This window comes from Herpailurus yagouaroundi, unplaced genomic scaffold (genome assembly GCF_014898765.1).
Source record: "Herpailurus yagouaroundi ecotype Mexico unplaced genomic scaffold, PumYag 161, whole genome shotgun sequence".
Taxonomy (NCBI): domain Eukaryota; kingdom Metazoa; phylum Chordata; class Mammalia; order Carnivora; family Felidae; genus Herpailurus; species Herpailurus yagouaroundi.
In genome coordinates this window covers 9,478,090-9,491,648 of record NW_024412402.1, presented here as the reverse complement: position 1 = coordinate 9,491,648, position 13,559 = coordinate 9,478,090, and the positions used below count along the sequence as shown (strand labels likewise).

Below are 13,559 nucleotides of genomic sequence, written 5' to 3'. Positions count from 1 at the left end.
CGGCGCGAGCGGAGCGGGCGAGGCCCGGCCCGGAGAGGAGCGGCTGCGGCGGCACCGCGCCGCCCCCGACGGCGCCCCCTAGCGGCCAGCGCTGGCGCCGTGCGAGCGCCGCGGACTCCGCGGAAGCCCCCTAAGGTACAAGTGGACTCTCCCGGGGCGCGGGGAGGAAGAGTGAGGCGACCGCGAGAAGGAAGGAGACCCAGCGGAGGGAAGAGCCCCTCTGGAAAGGTCCCAGAGAGAGTCGGGGCCATGGCGATCAGAGAGAGAAGAGGAACGAGGTGTTTGTAAAGGTCAAAACCGAGATTCCCTTTTCAGAGGACGCCATGAAGGGCAAGACGGTCCCTCCGGGCAGTGCCCCTGTGGAGGACGCCCCGACGGCTCGGGGCGGTGGGGCCAGGCGAGCTGAGCCCACCGCGCCCACACGCTCCTCTCCTGGCGGAGGATGCCCGGAGCGGCCGGCCCCCTAGCGCCGGTTGCTCCGGGCCGCTCGGCCGGGCCGGGGCCTCGCCGCTGATTGGCTGCACCGCCGGGCGGAAGTGATGCTACTGTCACTGGCGCCCCGGGCTCCCGGGAAGCCGCGAGTTTCCGCAGGCAGGCGGCGGCAGCAGCTGCGGCCGAGCGGGTGAGTTGGGCACTCGGTGGGGGCGGGGCCTGGCAAGTCCGGGCGGCCCAGAGCTGGGAGGGCGCCGCCCGCGTCCGAGGACGAGGGGGCTGCACCGAGGGCGTCCTCAGTCCCTGCTTGGGACAGCGCCGGGAGACGGGGCGGTAGGGTCCCGATTCCAGGGTAGTACGGGTCCCTCTGAGGAGGGGGACACATTGCACGGGGCAGAGGGAAGTCAGTGAAACTGACCGTAGACGCAGCCTGATTTCTAGGAAGCGGGTGTAGAGGCACGAGGAGGAGGACAGCCTCTCGGGACAGACTCTTTCCTGGACTCTGGGCTGCCCGTGTTCTTTCTTTTCACCCTTGGCACCCAAGAGCTGTAAAGATGCACAAAGCAGTTGGGTGAGGTTGTGCTCTACTTTCAGGGGGGTATTTACGGTTCCTTTCCCAGAAACCTGGGGTGGAAGTAGGAGATGGTACTGCTCTGCCAGAAAGAAGGAGGAAGTGGTGGCCAGGTTTCTCTTCTCTTCCGGAAATCAATGGGATCTAGGAGACTGAAGGGGCCTACCTAAGTGGGGCATAATCTGGCTATCTGGCAAGACTTTGTTTTACTTAGTCATGTGTGGGAAAGGCATCTGATTATGTTGGGACAGTGGAGGCTGCCGCAGGGCTAGGAGGAATGAAATGTGGAATGCAGGTTTTTGGAGGGAAAAGTTAGGTGGCGTTAAGTTCCCTTCTTCCTTTCCAAAGAGACTTCAGTAAAATACCTATTTTCCTGTAATGTTTTGAGTTGGATCCATTTGGGTATGTGTGTGGGTACTAAGCCCTGCCTCGGGGTGACACGAGTACAGAGCAGATGATTCTGAAGGAGCCCAGTCACCCGTGGGCATGCACATGTTCTGCTGCCCACCCACCTGTGCCTGTCCCCACAGTTGCCCACCAGTTCTAAATTCGGCCCTTCTGAAATCAAACCATGGGTGCCAGCCCCGGGTTTCGTGTTCAGCCCTCACTTCCAAGCCAACCTGCCGAGCTAGTCCGTAAGGGTATAGCCCCTTAGTGCTACTTTCCAATCATTTCTTCCTTCCCGGTTGCCCACTTGCTTTTTTCGCTCACACTGTCCAGTCTTCCCCATTTCCACTGCTTCCTGCCTACTCTTACTTCCCCTGGCCTCTGTCAGAGATACAGAAATCAGGAAGTTAGCCACCACCTAGACTACTAGGAAGCAGTACTCCCTGCTTCTCGATGAGGGTGTTTTGGCAATAGTTCAAGCCCTCTTCTAGGCCTCTGGGGGCCAAAGAAAAGAGGGTGGCATGATGGTTAGGACAACAAGTAGGGTTTCTGGGTTCTGTACTGACTTGGCCAGTTCTTTGCCAGTCTGCAGCCAACTTGAGATCCCTGAAAATGATACTCGATCATTGGCCAGTTCCCTTGGTCACAGGTCCTGGAGTTCATGGCTAGCCTCTGCTTGCTCCCCTGGGTTTGGGAGGACACCGTTTCTTCTTTTCTTGGGGCCCACAGGTCTGCAGTCTGTGCTCAGAGCCAGCACCACTCAGTGAAAGTGATGCCTTTTCTCCATTTGCACAAAATGAGTGTGAGGTGGTCAGCCAGACCAGGAGCTCACCCTCACATAGAGTCCAGGTAGGATTGGGGCACCATTGTGGGGAGTCGGCCCTGAGGACAACCGGATGAGATGTCAGCTGGGGGAAGATTTATGTCCCCTCTAAAGGGAGGAAGGTCTCTTCTAAGAGCAGTCATGATCCTGCCAGTAACCTATGGGAGTGATATGACTTCTAAGCCCTTTTCACAGCAACAGGGGCAAAGAGCAGTGCGTTGCCCGTTAGCAATTGGACATTCGATTTGATTATCTGGTGAGATGGCGATTGGCCCATCATGCCGTGGAGGTATCCCCTGGGGTTGGCAGTGGCCCACACCCCCCCCTGAGGGCTTTTCCCTGTTGCTCAGGAATAAGTGTGAATAAAACAAGAGGATCAAGTATTTAAAAAAGGAGTGGATTGGGGATTTCTAGGTGTAATACATTGATGGCTTGGCCTGCCTGCAGATTCCTGCAGGTGTCTCTGATGTCCTTTCTGTTTGTTTGCAGCCTTCTGCTCTGATGCCGAAGGGGAGGCAGAAAGTGCCACACTTGGATGCCCCCCCGGGCCTGCCCACCTGCCTCTGGCTGGAGTTAGCCGGGCTCTTCTTCCTGGTTCCCTGGGTCATGGGCCTGGCAGGGGCCGATGGGCCTAGAGCCCAGGGTCTGGGGGGGCTAAGCTGGGCCGTGCATCTGGACAGCCTGGGAGGGGAGGAAGAGACCCTGGAGCAGCAGGCAGACGCCTTGGCCCAGGCGGCGGGACTGCTGAATGCTGGGCGCGTCGGGGAGCTCCACGGCTACTACCTCTTCGTCCAGCCGGCTGGGCAGCAGCAGGCGGAGGCCGCCCGGCAGCAGGCGGAAACCGTGTTATCCGGGCACGAAGCTGTGCGCTGGCACTCGGAGCAGAGGCTGCTCAAGCGGGCCAAGCGCAGTGTCCACTTCAATGACCCCAAGTACCCACAGCAGTGGCACCTGGTGAGTCCAGCCTTGCCGTTTTCGGCTTTCCGGTGGATATGTTCTGAGTGTTCCGTTCGTTAGTGGGCTTTTGACTGTGTTACTCTTCGGTTGCCCCCCATCCTTTGCCTGAGGAGACACAGCTGTGGGCTTCGCCTTCCCTGCACTCACTTCTGGGGAGCCAGTGGGCTGCAGAGGTGAGGGTGTGGGTTCTGGGACCAGGCTGCCTGGAGTCTAATCCAGCTCCGCCACTCACCGACACACGCCTTTGAGCAAGCTGCTTAAACCGCTCTCTGCCTCAGTTTCCCCCTCTGTAAAGTGGAGACTGTAACAGTACCTACCTTGTGGAGTTATGGTTAGGATAAGTGAATTAATATATGTGTGTCAGACACATGACAAGTACTTCGTAGCATGTTATGTAATGTTAATAAAATGGTATATATATGTATATATATTTTTTAAGTTTAATTATTTAGAGAGAGTGTGAGCGGGGGAGGGACAGAGAGAGAGAGGGAGAGAGAGAATCCCAAGCGCTGTCAGCGCAGAGCCCGACATGGGGCCCAAACTCGCGGACAGTGAGATCGTGACCTGAGCTGGCATCAAGAGTCGGACGCCGAAGCGACTGAGTTGCACAGGCGCCCAGGAAAATACGTATTATATGGCATAATAATTGTATCGTCCAACCCTTAACCTTGCCACATTTCACTTCTACCACCCGTGAATGACGCCAGGCTTTCCCAGGGAGCTAGGCTGTGGCAAAGCCCTCACTTGTCCATCTATCCTCACTAGACCTATCGGTCTACAACCTCTGTCTGGCTCTTTGAGGGTGGCCAAGCGTGAAAAGGGGCTGCTAGCCTGCTTGTCTGTGAGCTATGCTGTGTGTCACTGGCCTCCCAAGGCTCTGAGAATAGCTCCTGACCCTGTGTCTCCTACAGAATAACCGGCGGAGCCCCGGCAGGGACATCAACGTGACAGGTGTGTGGGAACGCAATGTAACCGGGCGAGGGGTCACTGTGGTGGTCGTGGATGACGGAGTGGAGCACACCATCCAGGACATCGCACCCAACTATGTGAGTGGCCCTGGGACAACCCCTCCGACCCCCATGTCTTACCTCCTTCTTGATGTTGCCTTCGTCTGGTTCCCTTTCTTCCAGGTCACTGGGCCACACAAAAGGGCCCAGGAGATGGGACGGCTGAGCTTCCCCTTGCCCCCAGCCGGCATTCCAGTCTGGCAATTAAGACACAGGGACAGGACTCTGGGTGGCACTTCCTGGTTCCGCTTGCTGCCCCCTGCCCTGGGGAGTAAGGAGCGGTCCCTGTTGGCAACTTCCCTCCCCACACGAGTTCTGAGCACCTTCCTCTCTAGCCTGGTCTTCAGGTAGCCCTAGGTCTCTTTTACCTGGGTTTCCCAAGCCGTGGAGCAGTCTCCCAGACCCATTTCCACCACGGATGAGAAGGAAGTTCCCTGAGCCCTGTGGCACTTTCAGTCTTGCCCCGCGTGTCCTATCTCATGCCTATAGCCTGGGTGGTTTGCAGAAAGAGACAGACAGGCTTGTTGTGCTGGCCCGGAGCCCCAAAGTCCCAGTTTCCCCAGGTCTCCTCTCTCCTTGAGTTCCAGGGCCTGACCCCTGAAAGCCTGTGAATGACCATGTTGCCCCTGCCATGTTTCAGAGCCCCGAGGGCAGCTATGATCTCAACTCCAACGACCCTGACCCTATGCCACACCCAGACGTGGAGAACGGCAATCACCACGGCACGAGGTGTGCGGGCGAGATCGCCGCAGTGCCCAACAACAGCTTCTGTGCCGTGGGAGTGGCGTATGGGAGCCGCATAGCAGGTACCTGCCACTCCAGCCTCAGGGGCCTCTCCCTCGGGACCGTCTTCATCTCCTGCCCGCCCCTCCCCCAGATTCTGAACCACGTTGGTCCCACTGTTGACACACATAGCGTCGGGCAAAGGGAAGCTTATGATATGTGTCTGTGGGACACATGAGTTCGTTGGGTTTTGTCAGTGCCGTGGTGTCTCAGACATGCTGTTAGCCACAAACCCTATCATCTACAACAGATAAAAGTGAGAGTGGTCTCAATGTGGGATGGAGACTTCGAGCCCCAGCCACTCTATGGCCTGCCCCCTTTTTCTGTTTGTGGTTATGTCCCATCAAATGACCCGACTCACTGTAATGGTAACTCCTTTTCCTTATCTGGGTTATATTTCTATCTTCATAATTTCCCAAGTACGCTTTTACCTGCCCTTCCTCCTTGACCCTTAATGTCTGTGGAGGCTCCTCTGCTATCGCCCAGCTCTCCAACTGTCATCCCTTCTGATGGTCGCTGTCTGCTCTCCCTCCTTTCAAGAGAGCGGAGCAGCACTGGCCCCCACTGGGGATCGTTCTAAGGCTCCTCCTCTCAGCCTTTGTCCATCAGAGCAGAACGCAAAGGGTGTACACGGGGAAGCCCTCCCCATGACTCCTCCTCGTAAATGCTTGGAAACTACACACTGAATAGAGTGACCGTTTTCCTCTTACACGCCAGCAGAGGTCAGCAACTCTCTCCCTAAATGAGGCGACAGAGCGAGCCAGAAACTTCAGGGACCAAGTCCCTTCTGAAAGCTCCATTTTCCTTACATGGTCGCCGGGATGTGACCCGCCCCATTTGAGAGGGTGAAATTAGGCATCCACGGAGTAGTAATGGTAGTGAGTACCTTTTCTTGAACACCTTCTATGTGTCAAGCGTCGCACTGCTGTTTTACATGATTAAGAACGCAAGTAAGGGAACTTAGCTACCTACGTTCTGGCCCAGGCTCTTCCTGCCAGACCCCATGATCCTTAAAATCTAAGATGTAGCATTATGTTAAAAACCACCATGGTCCATATACATGGTATAAAAATTCAGAGATACAGGAGCGCTCAGAGGGAAAAGTAAGTCTCCACGTGTGGCTCCCACCATGCTGCTCCCCGTCTAGGGGGCCAACAAGACCGAGGAGCTGATGTGGCCTTCGCTGCCTAGGTATCCGGGTGCTGGATGGACCCCTCACAGACAGCATGGAGGCTGTGGCGTTCAACAAACACTATCAGATCAACGACATCTACAGCTGCAGGTAAGCCAGGAACACGGTGAGGGCGCGAGGCTTCAGCACCTGGCACGGATCCTCCAACAAAAGAACAGCAAGATGGGCTAGCTCGGCCAGGTCGCAGCCAGGGGCCTCTTACTGGGTTCCACCCAGAAGTCCATCACTCAGATTTCTCCAGATCCCTGACCACTGGGTCCTTCCTCAGTCCTAAGCCCCGTGTCTCCCCAGGAATCCGGTTGCCATATGAGGAGTGCTGCAGTCTGGCCCATGTTCATTATGTTTAATAAGCTCATGAGGCCTCCTCTCCAGCCACAGCCGAGCCAAATGCCCGGCACCAGCCCCGCTGCCCTACGCACGTAAATGCACGTCCAGCTTCAGGTTATGGTTATGGTTGCGGAGGGGGCAGGGACTGAGTTTCCGCCTAAGGGGGAACTGAAGTTGGGCTGCCCTCATGGCAATGACAGCACCTGTTCCCCCTCCCAGTACCTCCCTTAAATGTATGACATCATCATCGGCGTACATTTCTCTTAGAGAAGGAATCGAGAACTCCTCAGACCCAAGAGCCCACACAGATTGAGTACTTCCTTTGTGGGTGCTCTCCCATCAAGCCTGGTATTAGAGCTCTACGTCAGGAGATGGGTGGCCCCCGTCCCCCACTACTAATGTGTGTTGTGTCCTGCTCCTGAGGACCTGAGAAAGGATTTTCAGGGGCAGGTTAAAGCAGTCCTAAACTGAGAAAGTTTCCAAGGGAAAAAAGAGACTTACTGCATACTTCTGTTTTCCACCTTGGAGTGAGGGCTGAATCCTTGAACCCTGTGTCCTGTGATCATGGCAGTCCTGGCCTGGAGCACTTGGGAGGAGATGAAGAGGCCAGGCCGGGGGGTGGGTGGGGTCAGTTAAGCCCTGGGTGGGCAGCCGTGGTGTGGCTCTGGCTCTCCCCTCTGGGTATTTCTCAACAGCTGGGGACCAGATGATGATGGGAAGACAGTGGATGGCCCCCATCAGCTTGGAAAGGTAAGTGAAGTGCATGAAGATAGACCTAGGACACCCTCTCTACTCAGGTCCTAGAACTACTACGGGTCGCCCCCTTTCCCACCCCACCCCCGTGTGTGGTGCCAGACTCACATCACCCAGCCCTCCCACCTCCTTTTGGGAGAACACTCCTAACCTGGAGGTGGGGGTGCTTGGGGGACCCTGGTGCTTAGAGAAGTGGAACAGTGCTTTGAGTTGTTTCCCTGTGATTTGGGGCTCGGCGCCCCACTTCCGGCCCCGCCCTATCTGACAAACAGTGTATATCCTTCAGACCGTTGTTCAGCTAACGTCTTCCTAACCCTCTTTAAATCTCCTTCTCCCATGCCCCAGTGCCTTTGGGCTTTTTTCGCATTTCTTTCTAGGAGGGGAGGAAGCAATTGGTATGGAGGGTAGAGGTCTTCCTAGGAGTTCCTCAGCTGATCCCAGCATGGTTTTACTCCTCAGGCTGCCTTGCAACATGGGGTGATTGCTGGCCGCCGGGGCTTTGGGAGCATCTTTGTGGTAGCCAGCGGGAACGGTGGCCAGCACAACGACAACTGCAACTATGATGGCTATGCCAACTCTATCTACACCGTCACCATAGGTAGCGGCCTGGTGGTTATGCGTGCATGTGTGTGAGTGCGTGTGTGTGTGTGTCGCTCGGTGGGGAGGGGACTCCATTTCAGTGTGTGTGGGACGCCGTGGTGAGGAGATTGTGCATTTTGGCGTGTGTATCAGTCAGTGGTGAGGGAATTGTGTATTTTGGGGGGCGTGTGCCTCAATGGTGAGGGGGTTGTGTGTTTTGGAATGTGCGTATCCCTCAGTGGTGAGCGGGTTGTGTGTTTTGGGGCGCCCTGGCTTCTGTGTGTCTGTCTAACTGTCCAAGTACAATCTTCTCTTCAGGCTCACATAGTTAGGAGGGACTATCCCTATTCTCACAGGACCTCAGGACGTCCTTAGTAGACACCATACTCCGGGAAGCTTTCAGCCCATCATCTGGTTAGGCCTCTGCTCCAGCCTCTCTTCCCATGAGCCACTTGCCTCCTGCTTGAAGCCTTCCCTGACCCCCTCTAGTCTGGATTAAATGCCTCGTACTTGTGCTTCCCACCATAGCGTCTGCTGTCCCGTTGTATTTATTTACTTACCTGACTTCAGGCTCCTTGAGATCAAGACTGTGACTTTTCCCTTGTGGCCCCAGTGCCCCTCACAGCATGTGACCTGCAGTAGATAATGAATAAGCATTGAGGAAAATGAGCGTGTGAACGGATGAGTCCGTATAGAGGTGGCACTCCCCCCGTTTTACCCCGGAACCTATGGAAAGAAGGGTCTTAGGGCACAGAATACCCTCTGCCGCTTGAGGTTGCCTCTTCAGGTGACGAGCGTGGGCACTCTGAGGCACTTGGGCCACTGAGATCATTTCTGAAACTCAGGACAGCCTCCCAGATGATAACTCGGCTCCCGCTCCCCCTCCTCTCTTCCCCAGGTGCCGTGGACGAGGAGGGCCGGATGCCTTTCTACGCGGAAGAGTGTGCCTCCATGCTGGCGGTCACCTTCAGTGGTGGGGACAAGATGCTCCGGAGCATCGTGAGTGCCTCCTGGGCCCGCGCTCCCCACCCCCGTCCCACGACACTTCCCTCGGGCAGCACAGCCAGGTCTCCTCGTGTCCCTGCTTCCCTGCCCTGTCCCTTACGTTCCTCCTCTTAGCAGATACAGATCTCAGAGGGCATGCCACTGTCGGAAAAATCAGAGCCGAAGACTCTAAACAGATCTGTAAATGGCCTTTATCTTTAAAAGTTTAACTTACAAATACATATTTTGTTATAGGAACGACTAAGCATCACACTGATTAAAGAACTCATGTGCAGTGTCTTCCTTTGGTAGAATTTGGGCTTTGGCTAATTTCTCTGGGCTTAGGAAAAAACCCTTCGTTCCATTACTCTTCAGCCCTTATGTAAATACTGTGAGTTCTGGTCACATTCCTCATTAGGAGTAAAGCTAGCAGTTGTCTTGATGGGATGGGCAGGAAAACGAGTCCGGGAAATGTCTCAGTCAGCCCAAGAAACAGTTCGTTCCTTAGAGCTAGAATTGGAGCCGTATCACACAAGAGATTGGAGCCGGGCAGTGGAGCTTCTCAGGCTATGGGAAGCTTTTAAAGAATTCAGAGTCTGATGCCTGCTTCCCACTGGCTTAGCTCCATCCCAGCAGGTTGGGGTCAGGTCTCTGGATTGTGACCCTACAGTTCTCTGCCTGTCCCCGCTGCCCAGAATAGAGCAGTATGGGGATGGGGAAGAGCTGGGCTGGAGCCCGGGGGTATCACATTTCTCCAGCGGCCCAGGTACGGAGGTCTCTCTGGGGCCACTGGGAATTGGGCTGCTTTGTCTTCCTGCCGGGTCAGGTTCGTTTTCCAAAACTGAAATTTTGTTTTGCCAGTAAGTGACTTCTGGTCAACACATGGTTCCAAGGCCCTGTGCCAGGGGACCTCAGCTTCCCACCTTCGCCCAGGGAGGAAGGTGGAGGGAATGGGTTGAAATGAAAACCTAAGAGATCCTTTGCCCAGCAGGCAGGGGTCTGGGTTCAGAGGGCACTCCAGCCAGCCCAGGCTGGGAGAGGAGGAAGAGGAAGAGGGAACCCTGGTGGAACTCTGGGGAACCCGCTCCCAAGGAGGCGTCACCAGCATGGGTGCCATTCTTGCTTTGCTGCTCTGGCCGTTCCCTAACTTAGCTCCACTTCTTACCCCCACCCCCACCTTCCATCTGAACTGTGATTTGTCCAGAGGTGAAAAGAGAGTTTGCTTATCCAAGTTCCCAGCTTTTGGATGTCCTTCCTTGGAAACCCCGCGTTGCCAGTTTCTGTTCAGTGACCAGCTCAGAGGAGCGGTCTTCCTGAGGACAGAGCACGGGGCATGCACTGCCCACCCTATGGCTGGCCGGGGTGCGTCCCTGGACTTTCCTATGGCTTCCCAGGGCTCCCGCCAACCTAGGCCTGTTCACAGCCCTCCCAGCTACAACGAGACTGTCCCCGTGACGCCTTTTCCTTAACAGGGAAAAAAAATCAGTCTGCTCCCTGGCACAGACCAGCCTTCCCCATCTCATTGAGACCACAGCTTGGAGGGTTTTTTCCTTTTTCTCCTGGGAGCGCACAGTGTCTGAGTGAAAATCACATCTCTTGGCAGCTGCTGTAGCGGCTGGGAGGGAAGCACTGAGTACAATGGAGAAAGGGTAGCTCTTGGCAGAAGTTACCTCCCTGGTGTCTGACCCAGAGAGAAGCCTGGAAGAAAAAAAACTCTCAAGTCTTAACATCAGCACCATGTGCCACATCCAAAGTGCCACATAGTGGAGCAGGTTTAGGCAAACCCGTTGTGGTTCCAGGGTTGATAGGAGCATGAAAAGAACTGGATGCCATCTCTCCCCGCCAGGCAACTCTCCTTCCCGTCCCCCACTGTCACCTCCCCCTGAGAACCACAGGTAGAGTGGGGGGGGGGGGTCTCATGGGAACCATACTGAGGCACCAGGCCCAGAGCAGCAGGGCGGGCAGGCAGTGTAGACACTAAGCCCTTGCTGAGCTCACAGGGTGGGCGAGGGCACAGTTCCCTCTCCCTGGGAACACATTCCCTTTGTTCGCACTGATGTCACTCCAACCCCTATCGCCGGGCTGCCAACTTGGATTTCCTTGAATGGTGCCGTCACTGCTGTCCCAGCTCCAGCTGGGGCCCAGGAGCCTGCCCGCCCCCCCCCCCATCCCCCCGGGCCACTTCCTCTGTCTAGCTTGGTTGAGGGGGTTGGAGGGCCAGGCTGGGGAATTCGGGACACAGTTATTAGAGGAGCAGGAATCAGGAAACCGTCCTCTGCACATAAGGCCTCTCCCACACCTCCGTCTCCTCTCTGCCCACAGCCGGACCCTCCCGAGTAGCCCTGTAAACTGCCTTCTTTTCTCAGCTCTCCAGAGCTTGTCCCGCGGGGCCTAGGGTGATGAGGGATTTTCCTTTATCCTGACCCGCTAGTGGGCCTCCCTCTGGTCAAAGACTCAGCTCTCACAAAGCCAGGGCCGACCTGAGAGCCTTCCTCCGAGGCCCCGTCCCCTACCCCTCTCTCCACAGCACCTGTGAACTCCGCGTCTAACCCAGTCCCCCCCACCCCCCAATCCACTTCCCAGGTGACCACTGACTGGGACCTTCAGAAGGGCACAGGCTGCACCGAGGGCCACACAGGGACCTCGGCCGCAGCCCCTCTGGCAGCAGGCATGATAGCCCTGATGCTACAGGTGCGGCCCTGTCTCACCTGGCGTGACGTCCAGCACATCGTTGTCTTCACAGCCACCCAGGTGAGACCCTAGCAGCCGGAGCCATGGCCCGGCCCAGCCTTCCCCAGGGTTCTGCTTCCAAGGACTTGCAGGGATCAGGAGGCTTCAGACTCTAAATGTCCCACAAGTGAGGTGTCCGGTGCTTTTCAGAGTTGCCTGTGTCTAGAACAGGCGTGGGGACCCCATCAAGATCCTAGGCCTCAACTCATCCGTACCTATTCTGCCTGTGCTGTTTCACCTGCACAGGAGCACTCTGGCTGTGCTCCCTTATTCCAGGGCCGGTGACTCCTGGCTCCCTCTAGAAGCAAGCTATGGAGGTGGTGACATCATGGGGCTCTGACCTTTTGTCCCAGCCTTCCTTGGGGAATCCATTCCTAGTAGCCCTGGTGGGAGAGTCTGGACTGGGTCAGCCAGCAGGGCGAGCAAGGAAACCAGAGTTAGGTTGTTGACATTATAGTTGACCCTTGAACAGCATGGGTCTGAATGTGTGGATCCACAGTAAATGTATTTTCTCCTCCTTGTGGTTTTCTTGATAACATTTTCTCTTCTCCGGCTGACTTTACTGTACGAATACAATACATAATACATATATGAAATGTGCTAACCAACTGTTTGTGTTGTTGGTAAAGCATCCAGTCAATAGTAGGCTCTTAGGACTTAAGTTTTAGGGAGTCAAAAGTTATACGTGGATTTTCGACTTTGGGGGGCAGGGGGCAGTACCCCAACCCTTGAATTGCCCAAGGGTCAGCTGCACTTTGGAAGTCCCAGAGACTAACCAGGATCTCTGTTTCTCTCAGTATGAGGATCGCCGTGCAGATTGGGTCACCAACGAGGCAGGCTTCAGCCACAGCCACCAGCATGGATTCGGCCTGCTCAATGCTTGGAGACTCGTTAATGCAGCCAAGGTGAACGGGTGTTGGCAGGGCAGGGACCCCTGCATGGAGCGACCGAGGGAGGGGGCTAAACGCCTAAAACATTGCCTGGCGCATCGTGCGTAGTCAGTGTTCTTTGTTTCATCTATTCTAGATGACCCATTTTTCAAATGAAGAGGCAGGCTCAACATTGTCATTGAGGCTTCCAAACTATTGGTAGAGAGTATAGCTGGGGGCTCTCAGGGTGCTGTGGTTCTCATCTTCCACCCTGGACACAGCCATGGCCTCTGGTTCCATAGGGAGCACTCCCAGGGGTCAGCAGGAGCCTTGGGAGTGAAAGAAGGTGATGAGGAGAGGGAAAATAAGAGCGGGGCCCTAAGGATCAAGTTGATGTGTGTGTGCGTGCGTGTGTGGTCGGTCTTGTTCATTCACCACCACCCCCTTTCCTTTAATAGATCTGGACCTCGGTCCCTTACTTAGCTTCCTATGTCAGCCCTGTGTTAAAAGAGAACAAGGCTATCCCGCTGGCCCCCCACACACTGGAGGTCCTATGGAATGGTAAGTAGTCAGCAGAAAGGGGGTTAATCTGGGGATTGAGGTTTGGGGCGGGGTAACAGGGGGAAGTCAAACTCCTCATCCCTGCCCGATTCTAGCCCCTTCCTTTAGGAGCTGAGCTGCAGCCAGACCTGTGGCGTTTTCTTTGACCATTTTAGGACATGTTGCTGCTTCTGACTTGGCTGGCCCCCTGGCTGCTTAAATAAGACCTTTCTCCTGAGTTACTAGTAGTGGAGACGAACTGCTGAGCAACCGGTCAGAATAGCTGGGGGAGGGGCGCCACTGGGACTTGGGCAGACAAGGCAGGAGTTGAAAGATGCTCCTTTGACTTGCATGCCAGGAACTTGCCAGGCAGTTCTCTTCAGCCCAGTGGCCTTTGGATGAAGTAGATGAGTTTCTTCCTTTGATTATCCAGCTTGTCTAATACACAGATAGTTGGATGGGGTGTGTCGGGAGTGGGATGGGAGGACGCAGATGTCACCCTGGGGTGCAGCCACCTGTCCCTCACACCTGGGGTCAGTGGGATTTTCTGAGGGTCTGCAAATCGGAGATGTGGTTTGTGAGGAGCACCGGGGAAGATTGCCCTGAGGCCCCATGTGAGCACGGG

The 13,559-nt window shown here is 55.7% G+C and overlaps 2 protein-coding genes across 4 annotated transcripts in view; one reads left to right on the top strand and one right to left on the bottom strand.

Moving 5' to 3' along the window:
- Window positions 1–370, bottom strand: part of RNF214 (ring finger protein 214) — a 49,140-nt gene extending 48,770 nt beyond the window's left edge. The window contains exon 1 of the mRNA XM_040483145.1: window positions 1–370. Within this exon, the coding sequence (XP_040339079.1) occupies window positions 1–251 (251 nt within the window). The 5' untranslated portion in view covers window positions 252–370.
- A 124-nt stretch (window positions 371–494) lies between these two features.
- PCSK7 (proprotein convertase subtilisin/kexin type 7) overlaps window positions 495–13,559 on the top strand; it is a 25,410-nt gene continuing 12,345 nt past the window's right edge. For all 3 annotated transcript variants that reach the window (XR_005792900.1, XR_005792901.1, XM_040483141.1), the window contains exons 1-12: window positions 495–622; window positions 2,120–2,239; window positions 2,703–3,167; window positions 4,082–4,216; window positions 4,818–4,983; window positions 6,152–6,242; window positions 7,175–7,229; window positions 7,692–7,830; window positions 8,710–8,810; window positions 11,379–11,546; window positions 12,323–12,430; window positions 12,853–12,955. Coding sequence is in view for 1 of the 3 variants with exons in the window: in XM_040483141.1 (XP_040339075.1) it covers window positions 2,715–3,167; window positions 4,082–4,216; window positions 4,818–4,983; window positions 6,152–6,242; window positions 7,175–7,229; window positions 7,692–7,830; window positions 8,710–8,810; window positions 11,379–11,546; window positions 12,323–12,430; window positions 12,853–12,955 (1,519 nt within the window). In the remaining 2 variants the exon portion in view is untranslated. The remainder of the gene's footprint in view (window positions 623–2,119; window positions 2,240–2,702; window positions 3,168–4,081; window positions 4,217–4,817; window positions 4,984–6,151; window positions 6,243–7,174; window positions 7,230–7,691; window positions 7,831–8,709; window positions 8,811–11,378; window positions 11,547–12,322; window positions 12,431–12,852; window positions 12,956–13,559) is intronic.